Below are 15,079 nucleotides of genomic sequence, written 5' to 3' on the forward strand. Positions count from 1 at the left end.
AGTTCGGCCCCGCCCCCGCTCCCACCCCTAGAGGCCAGAGGGCGGGTGAGGGCCGGACCGCCGAGACGGACAAACGCTAAGGCGCAGGCGCGGACGCGGGCGTGGCCATACTGCTTCCCAGCGCGCGCACGCGTGAGCGCAGGACGCACGTGCGACCCCGCGGAGCCTGGGCGTGCAGAGTCTGGCCGCGCTCCGCGGACTCCCGCCATGGGCGCTGCAGCAGGCTCGGGGACGGCGCGCTACCTCGTGTACTTCCAGTACTTGGGCACGGAATTTAAGTACGTCTTCCGGGCCTCCCCTCCGTGCCCGCGGCCCCGACGTGGTGGTTGGTGGGGGGGGGGGCGCTAAATTTAGGACCCGCAGGTCCGGTCACCCGGCGGGACGCCCCGGGGAGGGAACAGACTTGGAGGGCCTCAGAGGGCGGGGCATGGCCCGAACTCCGGCCGCTGACCCGGGCCCGCCTCCGCCCGCAGCGGGGTCGCGGCCGTCAGGGGCTCCCAGCGCGCCGTCGGGGTCCAGAACTACCTGGAGGTGAGCTCTGCCGGCCGGCCGCCCGGAGTGGAAAGAGGGGGACCTGAGGGAGAGGCAGATGGGAGACCCCCGCGCTGCCCACCCCGCCCCAGGCTGCTCTGTCCCCGCAGGAGGCTGCAAAGCGGCTGAATTCGGTGGTGCCGGTCAAGTTCACTATCTCCAGCCGCACGGATGCCGGGGTCCACGCCCTGTGCAACGCGGCTCACCTGGACGTCCAGCGCCGCTCAGGCCAACCCCCCTTCTCCCCAGAGGTCCTGGCAGAGGCTCTCAACGCCCACCTGAGGCACCCGGCCATACGGTGAGCACCCATCTGCGGTCTCCAGACTGGTCTACGGGGGGGTGGAGGCCTGAAGTCAGGAAGGACTCTCTGGGAGGGATAGAGATACCAAGGGGCCACTTGGGTGGGTGGCAGGATCCTTCTGGTGTATGTAATCTTGCTCCCACAGGGTACTGCAAGCTTTCCGAGTACCCGGTGACTTCCATGCCCGCCATGCAGCCATATCCAGGACCTACCTGTACCGTCTGGTCACTGGCTGCCCCCGGCATGACCACCTGTCCGTGTTTGAGCGGGACCGGTGCTGGGCACTGCAGGCAGAGTGAGTGTGGATGGGAGGGGTGGGAGGGGGCGTCAGACCCACCTGCTGGCCACTCCCTCCCGACCAGTCCCCTGGCTCCCTGCAGCTGCTTGGATGTGGACGCCATGCAGGAGGCCGCCCAGCACCTCCTGGGGACGCATGACTTCAGTGCCTTCCAGTCAGCGGGCAGCCCTGCCATGAGCTCGGTGCGCACGCTGCGTCGGGCCTCCGTGGCCCCTGACCCAGGCAGCCCCTTCATCCTCCCCCAGGAGAACAGGTAAGGAAGGACACCCCGCACACTGGTCAGAGGCTGAGGGAGCCTGGGTTGAGCACTTGCCCTGCAAGGGTGGTATAGAGGCAGGACACAGTGGGGGCTGGGGACCCCCTGCTAGCCTTCATGGAGGGATCCTAGTCAGCTGAGTGGCACCGCCCCAACAACCATGAATGAGCAGCTGTGCTCTCCCCCCAGGGTGGGTTCCTGCCTTGTGTGTGTGGGGGGGGGTGCACGGGGGCAGAGAACAGAAAATGCTTTCTCCAAGGGCTCCCTGCCCTGCCCTGCCCAGCGTTCATTGTCTAGTAGATGGATCTTGGCAGCTACTGAAAAGGCTTTGCTGAAACAGCAGCACCAGGCCAGTGGTTCCAGCCCTACCTGGCAGAGGGTTGTTTCCACTGCTCCCAGCACTGTCCCTGGGGCTCTGTCCAGTTGTCAGCTTTTGACTTCCAGGACCTTCCCAGTGTGAGCCAAGACTGAAGGGAGGAGGAACTTGCGTATAGTCAGCTGAAGAGCACCTAGCCCGGGGCTTGGGTCTCTGCTAGATGAGCTGGCCACGCTCACCTCCCTCAGATGCCCCAGCCTGCCCCAGGACCCCCACGCCTCAGCAGCGCCTCCACCTGAGGGCCCTGTGCCCACTGCCAAGGCCCCCAGTGCTGCCCCTCCCACTCACACTGTCCCTCCCAACAGCTTTACTTGAGGGTAGGGTGGTCAGTGGAAGCCCCTGGGGTAGAAGAGAGTGGGAGCCTATCTCCCCCAGATCCCTCCCCCTGGCCACCTCCTTGTCTGGGGCCACAGTGTGGACTTGGGCTGCCTGTATTTCTAGGTTGCAGTTCTGGAACCTGGAGTTTGAGAGCCAGTCCTTCCTGTACAAGCAGGTGGGCTCTGTCCTGGGCCTCCTGGGGGCAGGGGTGGCCTGAGGGGCTGGACGCCTGTGGCAGTCTTGGCTTTGGGTTGCAGGTGCGGAGAATGACAGCTGTGTTGGTGGCTGTGGGGCTGGGGACTTTGATGCCTGCTCAGGTGAAGGTGATCCTGGAAAGCCGGGACCCCCTGGGCAGGCACCAGGCACGTGTGGCCCCGGCCCATGGCTTATTCCTCAAGTCCGTGCTATACAGGAGCCTTGGTAAGGTGCCTGCATGCGTCCCTCTGACTGACCCCCTCCTGAGGGGGCGGGGCTCCCGGTGACAGCACAGCTGAAGCCCTCATCCATCCTGCTGGCAGGTGGGAATCCAACCTCTGTTCAGCAGGAAAGTGAGGAAGCCCCAGGTTGGCCAAAGAATCCCCACCTGGAGACCAGAAACCCAAAAGCAAGAGGCCTGGAGTAAGGTTCCTCCTTCCCCTGGAGCCCTGACCCGGGCCATAGGACCAAGTTTCCAGTAGAGGAAAAGCAAGTTTCCTCAGGGAGGAGGGAGGGGGCTGAAAGGCAGGAGCTCTGCAGCCCAGATGAAGCTGTGGACTTAAGCCAGGCCCAGCCTCTGCAGAAAACCTCCTGTGCCCTGCAGGGCTTGCCGCACGGAAGCCACAGATAACCCGCAGATTTCACGGCTGAGGTCAGGACGGCCCGGACACACAGCCTTGCCGCCGGCCCTTGCCCCGCTCTGCACGCCACATGGGCCTCCGGCACCCCACCTCCCTGGGCACCCCGGGCTGCTGCGGGTGAACTGCAGGCAAAAGGTTTGCGCATCAAGAAGGGCACAGCCACGCAGCCGCTGGTTCCGTTTTTACTGGAAATGAACACCTCAGGAGTGTCCCTCCACCCACTGGGGGCTCGGGAATAGAAATAAAGAAGAGAAATCAAGTCCCCAGGCCTGTTTCTTTCCTCAGCCAAGTGTGGCCAGTTGGGCAGGCACAGGACACCGTGGTCTTGTCCTCACAGACAAAAGCCATGAGCAGCCGGGGGCTCCGTGTCCAGGGACAAAGAGGGAAGAGCTGAGGCACAGACACAGCCCTAGAACGAAAGCCTAGGTCCCTTTGGTGACCTGCTGACCTCAGCTGGGGGCCTGGGGGAGGCCCTTCTTGAGCAGTGACGTGAGGTAACTGCCCAGCTCTTCATCCTAGAGCCAGATGCAAGAGGAGACCGTCAGCACATCCTCCCTGAACACACCTGGGGCTGGAAGTGGGGCTCCCTGGGGCGCAGCCCTCACCTGGTAGGTCCAGGACACCAGCAGCACCTTGGTGCCTGGGTCCTCTGAGTGGGCAGCAGCCTGGATGAGGATGGATTCCACAGTCACGGACCCATCGGGAAGGTGCTGCACGCAGTGGTCCTTGAGGACGCTGCCGGGAGGCACAGTGAGACCCCCAGCTCGTGCCCCGCTTCTTCCCAACCCGAGCCACAAGGAGCGGGGTGCCTACCTCTTCAGGTGGCTGTAGACCCGCAGGGCTGTCTCCTGCTCCTTCCGAGGGTCGTGCAGGTGCACGCGGCAGGTGAAGCGCAGCTGGTGCTCAGCCAGGCCCAGCTCCTTGAGGGCCTGCTCTGAGGACACGAGCCGGAAGTTCTGCGGAGCAAGAGCAGGTCAGGGGGGACGGGGGGCACCCCTCAGCCCCTCCCCAGCACGGGCCACTCACGCTGTCCTTCATGATCAGGGTGCCATGCAGGAGCCGGGGCTTTTTGGCGTCAGGAAGCAGCCCTGTGGAGAAAGGGGCAGGGATAGGAGCTGGCCGCCCACCGTGCCTCGGCCCCGCCCCTACCCCGTGTGCCCTGCCTCGCATACCCTGCGCCATCTCCCGCTTCAGCAGCCCCAGCGAGACGCCCACGGGGATGCTGGGGCTTGTGGGCAGCGTCACCGTCTCACCGTTGGCCGGCATGTAGCAGCTGACCCCTGGGCAAGAGGGGGAGCGGCAGAGAGCCTCAGTCCAGGCCGTCCGTTCCGACCCTGGGGGTGGACCCTGCCCACATCCCCCGTATCGGCCCAACCCCCCCTCCCCGCCCCGTGCCTGGGCTCGGGCTGCCTACGGAGTTCCTGCTCGATCTTCTGCTTCAGGAACTCCATCTTCTTGGCCTCCCCGTGCACCAGGAGCACGCTCTCGGGCTCTGCCTGGCCCACCAGCTGCATGATGCCCTTGGCATCTGCGTGGGCGCTGAAGGACATGTACTCCACCTGCATCTTGACCTCCAGCTGTGGCGTCGGACACACAGGCCATTAGCACAAGCGGCGAGCGCCAGGGCCTCCCTGCCAACCCCGGAGGGGCCCGTGGAGCTGCCGGGGAAGCGGGGACTCACCACCTGCCGCCCCTCCATCTCCAGCTTGCGCTGCCCGCTGAGGATCTTATGGCCCACGGTGCCTTGCACGCAGTAGCCAGGCATGATGACCTGCAGGGAGGGCGGCCAGGTCCTGCCTCGGGCTTCCACCCTGCCCATCTGAACCTGTACCCTTAATGGCCCCTTTCCTTTGCCAGTAGCTCCCTATCCCAGACCCCACTGCACCCGGGGGTGCTCAGGGGTCTCCGCACAAGCCCACCCAGGCCTGAGCACCCCATCAGCTCAGGACGCATCACTGCCTGCTGCAATAGGTCGACCCAAAGCAAGAGTCTGAGCCGCCGCGTGAGACACCGGGCCCCCCAGGTTACTGAGCCCTGTCCTGACAACCAAGTGTCCCCAAGCCAAACACAGCCCCTGCTCCTCCACCTCTCTGCCCAACCTCACCGGCCGGCCCTCCCGGGAGGCGGACCTCTTACCATGTTCTTCTCATTCCCTGCCCACTTCCGGAAGATCTGCAGCGACTGGCCAGCGTGCAGCATGCCTGGTGTGGCGAACACCACCTGGGGGGCGGGGGGGGTGGGCAGGGCAGTAGCCCGCCTGTCAAAGAACCAGCACCGGCCATGGGCCCAGCTCCTCTGCCCTGAGCCTTCTGCCCTGCACCTGCCACAGGCCCTACCTTCTGACCCCCACCTCATCTTCCCCCCCCCCCCGCACAGCACACCCCACTTCCTGAGGGAGAGCTGCAGGCAAAGTCCCCTCACATGTCCCAGACACGGAGGAGGTGCCGTGTGTGGACAGTCAGCACACGCCCCAGCCCAGGGCAAGCATGACTCAGCTACAACAGGCACCAGCTAGACATCCCCAGCCCCTCCTGGCCAGGGCCTCACCATCGGACCCGGGTTGTCAGCAAATGCTCGGTCGAAGGCTTTGATGTGCTTAAATTCAAACATGTTCCTCTGGACAAAAGTCTTACGGATCTTCTGGTTGGTCCAGGTTATGAAGAGCTTGTAGTAGTGGTTGGCCTTCTCCGTCAGGCCCGTGGAGAAGTAAATGGGGGCCTTCAGGTTCATGCGCTCCCTGTGGACAGTGCAGGGACCACAGTGGAGGACGCTGCCAGGGAAGGACCAGTCCACGTCACCCTTCACACCTTCAGCCTGGGTTGTGTCTGGCGGAAGAACAACTCCCTGATGCCCCCACCTCGGCCCACTTCCTTCTATAAAATGCTGGTTCTGATGAAGGGGACCCAGAGCACATGGTTCAGTGGGGGTGCCCGGTGTGGGAAAGCACAACACAGGCCTCCCAGCTTGGGCGGGCACCCCACAGGTATCAGACACCCTGACCTGATAGCTGCCAGGGATACAGACTGAGGACCCTCCCAGGCTGGACACAGGCATCCCACGGATGCCCACTTAGGCCAGGGTTCCCAGAACCCAGTCTGGCCGCACCTACCAGAAGGTCTCCAGCAGGATGCACAGCTCCTGAGCGCGGCCCAGGGCAAAGACAGGGATCAGCACCTGCAGGGGGAGGGCGAGGCGGGCTCAGGCAGGAGTCCCTGGCAGCGCTGCCCACCCAAGTTAAGCCACATCTGACCACAGTCGGCAGGCAGCCGTGCCCCATGGCCGCCTTCTCAGGGAGCAGCTGCTCTACAGACCGGCCCCGCTGGGAGCCCAGATGGTCAGAGGCTGCGTCCACCGAGAGCTCATAGCCAGGCACCCCCAAGAGCCAGAGGCCCTTTGCGAACTACAGGCAAGGCCCCCATACTCTGCCAGGGAGTCCTGGCCAGTCCCGGTCTGGGATCTGAGGTGACAGGTGAATAAACACCCCACTAGTCTTCAGAGAAGTTTTTTTCTTAATGCTGAGCAAGTCTCCCTCCCCGCCATGCCCAGAACGCCTGGCACTCGTCTCCTGACAGGCCAGACGTGGCCAGAGGACTGTGCAGGATGGTCAGGGTGGGCACATGGCCCAGAGACCTGCCTGGCACCTGGCCTGCACCAGCTACCTTCCCGCCACGTTCCACGGCTTCGTGGACTTTCTTCAGAAAGTCCCGCTCCCGGCAGCGTTTGGAGTCCCGGATCGTCGTGGCGTAGGTCGATTCTGTGATGAGCAGGTTGGGACGGCACTTGTCAATCCAGGCAGCGCTGCAACAGAGGTGGACGTGGCCAGAGTTGGGCGTGGCCGGAGGTGGACAACCCAACGTGGCTAGGAGCGACACAACGGACCACAGCCACGGCTTCCCTGGACCCAGGGGCAAGCAGCACTCTGGGGGAGACAGGAGAAAGAGACTCTGCACAGGGGACATGTGGCAGAAACCAACACACGGACTGCCCCAGCCCGCAGCACATCCACAAGCCTCACTGTACTCCTGAGGGTCCCCGCAGGATGGAACAAACACATCAGCTTACTCACCCCAAATGCCGGTCCGGGGTCATATTATAATCGCCCTGGCAAAGAATGTGGCAGTGAAACGGGTGGCCCCTCTCCCCAGCCAAGCGGTAGCCCCTGTCCCCCACGGGCTTCCACTGACCGTGTAGACCACAGACTCTGAGCCCACTTTGATCTGGAACATGGCTGCCCCCAGCACGTGGCCTGCATAGTAGGCCTTGATTTCAAGTTCGTCATCCACCTACAGAGGAGAAGACTCAATCAGGTCTTCAGGGTACGCTGGGCAGGTGGTCAGTTGAAGAGGGTGGCAGAGGGACCAAGGAGGTGGACACTGGGGAGGACGGAAGAGGAGAACACGGTTCCAACCCTCTCATCACTTCCTGTTCTCACACCGCGTCCCGTTCTCAACCATCAGCAACAGGACACAAGGGAGGAGCTGACGCCACAGAAAACAAGAGAAACGACCGTCTAGAGAAGCAGACTCAGGACTCCCAAAGCTTTCAGACCCAGAGTTTAGGGCTATGATTAACATATTCAGGAAAATGAAAGATAAAATTAAGAATGTTGACCAGAAAACTAGAAATTATTTTTAAAAGCAGAAATTCTAAAACCAGAGGCACCAGAAATTCATGATCCTGGGGTTCTGGGATCGAGCCCCACATCGGGCTCCCCACTCAGCAGGAAGCCTGTTTCTCCCTCTCCCACTCCCTCTGCTTGTGTTCCCTCTCTCACCGTGTCTCCCTGTCAAATAAATAAAATCTTTAAAAAAAAAATGTTCTAAGACCTTTGCATTATCTACAGGCAAAATCTCCAAATACCTTAGATTTTTGTTGTCATGGATGCATTTTGTAAACTCTACCACTATGAGAATTACAAAAGTATAAAATTACTAGCCAAATAAAAGGGAGAAACAGAGGGGTGCCTGGGTGACTCAGTTGGTTAAACATCTGCCTCTGGAGCACCTGGGTGGCTCAGTGGGCTAAGCCTCTGCCTTCGGCTCAGGTCATGATCTCAGGGTCCTGGGATCAAGCCCCGCATCAGGCTCTCTGCTCCGCGGTGAGCCTGCTTCCTCCTCTCTCTCTGCCTGCCTGTCCGCCTATTTGTGGTCTCTGTCTCTAATAAATAAATAATTAAAAAAAAAAAAGTTCTTGCAAAGTTGAAATTCTGAAAATTAAAAACAAGCAAACAAACAAACAAAAATCATCTGCCTCTGGATCAGGTCAGCATCCTGAGGTCTTGAGATGGAGCCCCGCTCAGGAGGGGAGTCTGCCGCTCCCTCTCCCTCCGCCCCTCCCCCCGATTGTGTCTGTTCTCGCTCGTTTGCTCACTCTCTCTAAATAAATAAACTCTTAAAAAGAAGAAAATCAGGGGACGCCTGGGTGGCTCAGTTGGTTAAGCAGCTGCCTTCGGCTCAGGTTGTGATCCCAGCGTCCTGGGATCGAGTCCCACATCAGGCTCCTTGCTCGGCAGGGAGCCTGCTTCTCCCTCTGCCTCTGCCTGCCTCTCTGCCTGCCTGTGCTCGCTCTCTCCCTCTCTCTGACAAATAAATAAATAAAATCTTTAAAAAAAAAAAAAAAAGAAGAAAATCAGAAATCTTAAAAGACCAATCCAAAGAGCAATATGAGAAAGAAAAACACAGAACAGGCAAGACAAATAGGAAGCAAATGGTAAGAGCAGAGCTGAACTCAAAGTTCTTATTAAACGCAGGGTCCAAATGCTCCACCTGGTAAGTTACCAGGAAGATTAACACCAACAAACCGTCTTCTGCGCGGGCCCACGGCACCGGCGGGATGGGCACGGGCCCGTCTCCATACGGCCAGGAAGCTCCACGGCCACCGATGAGCTCAGAAGTGACACGAGAAACAGTATGAGAAAACCCGTTTGGGAACAGCCCTGGGGGCCGACCCTTGGGGAGACACTTCCCATGCAAAGGGAACTGTGCTGGAAGTAGGAGTTGAAGCCAAATAGTCCAATTCTGCCATCAGAAGTGTGTCAGGGTCCAGCTGATCAAGAATGGCAAAAACAAACCCAAGGATGGCATCTGAATTTTATCAAGGAAAAGGATGAAGCTGTAGGTGCTGGATTTGGTCACAAAGGTCATGCTGTCGGTGACATCTTTTTTTAAAGATTTAATTTATTTTATTACATATTTGACAGAAAGAGAGGCAGGAAGAGAGAGGGGAAAGCAGGCTCTCAACAGAGCAGAAAGCCCGAGGTAGGGCCCGACCCCAGGACCCTGAGACCATGACCTGAGCCGAAGGCAGAGGCTTCACCCACTGAGCCACTCAGGCGCCCATCAGTGACATTTAAGATTGTCAAAACAGGGGCGCCTGGGTGGCTCAGTTGGTTGGACGACCGCCTTCAGCTCAGGTCATGATCCTGGAGTCCCAGGATCGAGTCCCACATCAGGCTCCCAGCTCCACGGGGAGTCTGCTTCTCCCTCTGACCTTCTCCTCGCTCATGCTCTCTCTCACGGTCTCTCTCTCTAATAAATAAATAAATAACATCTTAAAAAAAAAAAATACAGATTGTCAAAACACCCAACGTCTCTCTTCAGCCTTATACAAAGGCAGAAGGGAAAACCCAGATCCTAAGTTTGATGGTGAAAACGTGAGAGTATTAAATTTTCATATGCCAAAACACCCACAAAAAACAAACACACAAGCAAATTACATGCCACTTAAAAGAGCTACATTTAAAACACGATGCAGGGGGCGCCTGGGGGCTCAGGTCATGATCTCAGGGTCCTGGGATCGAGCCCCGCATCAGGCTCTCTCTCAGCAGGGAGCCTGCTTCCCTCTCTCTCTGCCTGCCTCTCTGCCTGCTTGTGATCTCTGTCTGTCAAATAAATAAATAAAATCTTTTAAAAAACACACACACAGACCATGCAGTGAAGCTGAAAGTAAAACCACGGAAAAAGACACACTGTGGCAATAGCGGAGACGGGAAGGTGAGGATGGCGTGGTGTTAGGTGTTATGAGAACAGACTTGGAGGTGAAAAGTGTTATTAAAGATAAACACGCATCGTGCTGACAGTAAGTCCAAGCAGAAATACCTGAAAATACACAGATACCTACGAACAAGCAAAACCTACTGACTCTAAGGAGAAAAAGACAAACCCACAATCTCTGTGATACATGTCACCCAATTTGATTGCATTTGCCTGCTTAAAACCCTTCACTTCCTTGCTGACCCACACACAACAGTTACTGAGGCAAAACCCTAACCCACAGGCCAGTACCGGCTGCCCTTCAGGGCTTGTCCACTCAGTGTCCAGTCTCTGCCCCCCACCGCCCCAGCCTGCACACCCTCTCGGGCGCAGCCACGCACAGAGCCGGGAGAGCCGCGGAGGCCCCACAAGCTTGATGGGTGCTTGGCGCGTTGCCTTGTGTACCCGAATCCGGGCCGGGACCCAGAGTCTGGGGCAGAAGCGCATGCGCTTGCCCCCTGCTGCCTCCTGGTGGACAGCACCCAACACAGAGTGAGACGGCGTCTGGGAGGACCCTGACCTGGACCGTCTGGTGGAGGTGGACAGCTACCACCTTCTTCATACAGTCTTTGATCATCTGGGACGTGAAGAAGTTAGCCTCGCCCTTCTTGTCCACAGCAATCTTGCGGTAGTCCTCCAGCAGGATGGGGCAGATGGCCTGGGTGGGGTGGGTCATGTAGATGGGCCCGTCATAGCCCACCATCTCGCTGAAGTAGGGGAGGGCCCCACAGTGGTCCAGGTGGAAATGGCTGCGGGGGCAACACAGGTCAGCCCAGGGCCACTGCTCCCCAACCAAGCCTGCCCCCCTCCACAGGCCTCCACACCAGCAGAGCCTCAGGGTCATTCCACCCCAGTGTACAAGTGAATGTACACTGACTCCCTCGTGCGCATCAGATGCCCACCTCAGTACCCCAGAGTGACAAAAACTACTACCGTCCTGGAACTTGGAATCTAAATGTCCAATAAATCAGTGGGCATTGATGAGATAACGCTCACGTCAGACAGACACATGTTCTATAGAGTAGTGACAAGAAGCTAAGAAGGGGACAGGGCATCGGACAGTCAGCATCTCTGGCGGATGGGCAGGAAGACCCCATGGCATGTGAACCACAGCAAGAAGGCACCGGCAGAGGGACGGGAATGCTGCGTGTCCACGAGTGGAGCAGACCGGGCTGGGGATGGCCTCCCGGCCATGAGCCGGTTGCCCAAGCACAGCCCCATCGTCCTGGGGCAGTTGGGGCTCAGGGTTCTCATCCGTGACACTCGGGGCACAGCCAGTAGGCACACACAGCACAGTGTGCCCCTTGCTCCACCATGCCGACCAAAGCCCACCAAGGAGCAACCGAGGACACTTAGGTCTCAGGCAAACCATCCAGAGTCAGGGAAGGGCAGCTCCGGGGGCTTGCCATACAGACAACCTAGAGCAGAACCCGGGCCTGGGACACCCCACAGCCTGCAGCCTTCCCAGGCCCTGAGTGGCTCTCCTGGGCTCCCAAGTCCTCAAGGTGGGGCCGGATGCAAACCCGACTGGTGCCCACCTGATGATCACACAGTCCAGAAAGTCGGTCAGCCGGCCATTGCGGGTGATGTAGGAGAAGTCAGGGAAGCGCCTCTGGCAAGCCAAGAGAAAGGGTCAGAACACAGTTACCCTGGGTCTGCCAGCACTCCAGAGAGTGGCTCCCAGGAGTGGGGAACGAGGGCAGAGGCTGAGCCTGGCCAGCCACAGCATGGCCACTGACTGCTCACAGCCTCCAAGAACACACGGAGGGAACAAACTGCCAGAACTCATCACCCAGCCAGAAGGCGTGCCTGGGGACCACCGGGCTGCCCCCTAACTCCACGGGAGCCCAAGAGACCCAGCTCTGGCACAAACCAAGCCTTCCACACGGGGTCCTCCATCTGTCAAGTGATGGGGGGGGCCTGCCAGGGAACGCAGTGACCCCAAGCCCAACTGCCTCCCGCCACTGCCCACTTTCCCAGAGTCCCTACTCCGAGGCTCTGACGCCTGGGGCTCTGCTGAGAACCGCAACAAGGAGCAGCTGACTGAGGTCCCTCCAGGCCGCCTTCCCTCAGGACTCACGTCGTCATTGAAGCCCATGTGCATTCCGCAGTCCAGCATGACGTTCTTGCCTGCGATGGAGACCAGGATGCAGCTCCGGCCCACATCCTGGCCGGCCCCTGAAAAGCAGGATGGGACAGGCTGCTGCCACGCCACAGCCCTCTCCGCGCCGCTGCAAGCAACGGCCCCGCCCCAAGAACAAGGTCCAGCCACCTGCCTCACAACCCCACTGGGAACTCTGGGTCCCTGACCCTGCAGAACCCTCGGTGGTCTGGGAAAGCCCCGCGGCTGCTGTGCTGATGACGTGTGAGGCAGCAGCTCCCCCGTCTCTACACTCAGGCCAGTGAAACGTGCAGGTCGGGGCAAAGGGCCAAGGCTGCCAAGGGAGCTCCACAGCACATGCCCTCCCCCACCACACCTCCAGCCTCAGGCCCTGCCACTACCACCCAGGTCAGATGGAACAAGACCCCCACTTCTTGAGGGGGCAGCCCACCTGCTGTGGCTGACAGGAACCTTCAAAGGCTGGGGCTGTGTAGCAGGTGCTGCTGGACTGTGGTCCTGGCACTTAACAGGGCTAAGCCGGAGCCCCACAGGGCATCACTGCCCCTCTTGAAAACTCCACTGGGGGCACACGTGGGCTATGGAGCCCTCTCCCCAGGACCTACTCCCAGAAGGCATCAAGCATCTCCAGGTGGTGTCCCTGCAGAGGGACACCTGTGTGGCTTTAGCCCAGCCATGGGGAGACCTGGCCCGAGCTGTCCAGCAATGACCAGTTACAGTGGCCACAATGCAGATGGCTCACTACCACATCCCCGCAGGGCACCCAGAGCCCAGAACTTAACCTGAGTCCTACCCACGTTCCTGACTTCAAGCCCTACCCATCTGTTCCAGCCACAGCAGGCCACATTCCAGCCACCTCCAGTAGCCCAAGAAGAAAGGTACACAGCCTTGCAGGGCCTGATGATAGCAAACGACCCACATTCCATCTTGATCCTACAATCTTCCGTCTGCCAGCCAGAGTCAGCGCCTTCTGTTAGCGCCATGCACGTCAAGGTGGCCCAGAGCAGGACCCAGACTGGTCCTTGAGAAGCTTCAGTGACCCGTGAACAGTAGGTGACCCCAGCCAAGAGCTTTGTCTGCATGCTTCAGGCCACCCAGCCAAAGGCCTGGAGATCTCTCAAAAGCCTGCTCCTGCCCCAGCAGAACAACGTCAAGGTCTCAGCTGACTGCTCCCTGCTGCACCTTTAGCCCTCGAGCTGCGCCCAGCGCAGAGGCCCTCCAGACATTTGTGATGGGGTAAAGGGAGGGCTGCCCCTCTTTACAGAGGATGTGAAGGCACAGAAGTCATGGGATCACCCCATGGACACATGGATCCTAAGCATGGGGCCCCAAATGGTTTTCTGGACTCCAGAGCTCGGTTCTTAGGCACTGACCTCTACTCCCAACAAGAACCACAACCACCCCAGGGAGCAAGGAGAGTGGCCCAAACAGGGCTGCAGATGTGGGGAACAGAGTCTAGAGCACACACAAAGAGGCAGGACTCAGAAGAAAACAAAGATGACTTCACGTCTGCAGAGTTTGTGTTTCAGGGAAAGGAGACAATGACCATGTGGATAAGACACACACTGAGTCCATCAGGTAGAGTTTAGGCCCTGGAGAAGATTAAGGCAGGGGAGGGGACACAGAAACTTCCAGATCCACACCAGGGGGAAGTCCTCCTTAAAATGACTTCTGAGCAGGGTGGAGAGGGACAGCCAGGAGATGGGAGGGGCGGCCGTGCAAAGCCCGTGGGGCAGGAGTGACCCAGGCGCCTCTGCACCTGGCCCACATGACCGGCGAGCCAGGAGGCAGAAGCTGGCAGAGGAAGACAAAAGTGCTGTGGCCTTGGGACCTGCTGGAAGACAGTGGGTGGTGAGAGAGCCAAACCGCGAAGGGGCACGATCCGAGGCGGCCCCTGGAGGGCGCCAAAGGCAGGGGAGTGTGGGGTCACAGCAGCCAGAGGGGCATCCGTGCCAAAAGCTATGAGAGGCTGTTGAGGGAGGGATCTGTCCGGCACCGGACCCGTGCAGCAAGGATGTTCAACAGCTCGTGTCCCCACGCGGGCCGGGGGTGCTGCATGACGGCGAACTCACAGCGTGAGGACGCATGCAGAGCTGTGCGGAGCATCTGCACAGGCACACGCTCCCCACGCATGGCCCAGTGCGGGAGGCAGGGCCCAGGGCAGCACGGAGCACAGTGCAGGAAGAGAGCCCAGAGAGCGCTAGAGGGCTGGCCTCCAGAACGCGACCTGATAACCCCCGTTGTTCCTGGGGCCCTGGGCTCTCAGGGACCTTCCCCACTCGGTGCTCTGCACTCTTTGGGCTTTTACAGCTTCTACGAAATGCAAACCTTCCTTAGAAGCAAAACAAAACAAACGCCGCCGCAGAGCCCCGGTGAGCCAAGGCTGAACGGCGCGTGGACGGCTGGACTGGGTGAACGGGAAGCCGCAGGCACCGGGTGCGAGACCGATGCAGGAGGGCAGCGAGGGCCACCTCGGGCATCAGGGCACGTGGACAGAGGCCGGCGCGGCGAGGACGCAGGCCGGGGCTCTCGGGGTCGGCGTCCGGAGGGCGGACCCACCCTCCTCTCACGGCGAGAAGAGCTGGGGACGCAGCAGCACAGCAGCGGCCGACCCTCGGGAGGCGGAGCCGGCCCGAGACCTCCGCGGACGGCCGCCGCGGGTCGGCGACCCCGGCCAGCCCTCGGAGCCCCCGCGGCTCGTCCCCGGACCACCGCCCGCCCCGCGCCCGCGAGGCCGGCCGAGCGCGCCTCACTCACCCAGGGGAGTGACCCTGATCTCGGGCATGCTGCCGGGCGCGCTCCCACGCCCGCAGCCTCTGCCCCCACCGAGCCCGCAGAACCACCGCGGTCGCAGGACACCCAGAACCGAGACTCCGGCGCGCCGTGCCCCGACCCGCGGCGACGTATCGCGCAGGCGCAGCCCCAACGGCGCCAGCTTCCGGTGCGCCCGCCGGAAACGCCTGCCCACGCGTCGAGCCTCCGGATTGGGCAGCCGGTAACCAATCCCGGGCGT

At 60.4% G+C, this 15,079-nt stretch overlaps 2 protein-coding genes across 4 annotated transcripts; one reads left to right on the forward strand and one right to left on the reverse strand.

Moving 5' to 3' along the window:
- Positions 1-129: 129 nt before the first annotated feature.
- On the forward strand, positions 130-3,175 carry PUSL1 (pseudouridine synthase like 1). 2 transcript variants are annotated; one of them, XM_044236896.1, is made up of 9 exons: positions 133-278; positions 474-531; positions 642-829; positions 978-1,127; positions 1,213-1,383; positions 2,204-2,255; positions 2,338-2,500; positions 2,599-2,698; positions 2,880-3,175. In XM_044236896.1, exons 1-9 carry the CDS (start codon positions 208-210, stop codon positions 3,109-3,111), a joined length of 1,185 nt encoding a protein of 394 aa, XP_044092831.1. In that variant the 5' UTR covers positions 133-207; the 3' UTR covers positions 3,112-3,175. The 2 variants fall into 2 exon arrangements, with proteins under 2 accessions (XP_044092832.1, XP_044092831.1); XM_044236897.1 differs by having other exon boundaries at positions 130-278; positions 624-829; positions 2,599-2,972.
- INTS11 (integrator complex subunit 11) lies at positions 3,083-14,978 on the reverse strand. 2 transcript variants are annotated; one of them, XM_044236894.1, is made up of 17 exons: positions 14,824-14,978; positions 12,028-12,125; positions 11,486-11,559; positions 10,468-10,696; positions 7,101-7,199; positions 6,983-7,017; positions 6,576-6,714; positions 6,026-6,090; positions 5,464-5,653; positions 5,053-5,136; positions 4,598-4,687; positions 4,331-4,493; positions 4,089-4,196; positions 3,943-4,004; positions 3,730-3,872; positions 3,522-3,651; positions 3,083-3,431 (listed from the first exon to the last, which is right to left on the reverse strand). In XM_044236894.1, exons 1-17 carry the CDS (start codon positions 14,849-14,851, stop codon positions 3,366-3,368), a joined length of 1,803 nt encoding a protein of 600 aa, XP_044092829.1. In that variant the 5' UTR covers positions 14,852-14,978; the 3' UTR covers positions 3,083-3,365. The 2 variants fall into 2 exon arrangements, with proteins under 2 accessions (XP_044092829.1, XP_044092830.1); XM_044236895.1 differs by lacking the exon at positions 14,824-14,978 and adding an exon at positions 12,500-12,629.
- Between the last annotated feature and the right edge of the window lie 101 nt (positions 14,979-15,079).

The sequence above is a fragment of the Neovison vison genome, chromosome 2 (genome assembly GCF_020171115.1).
Source record: "Neovison vison isolate M4711 chromosome 2, ASM_NN_V1, whole genome shotgun sequence".
NCBI lineage: Eukaryota > Metazoa > Chordata > Mammalia > Carnivora > Mustelidae > Neogale > Neogale vison.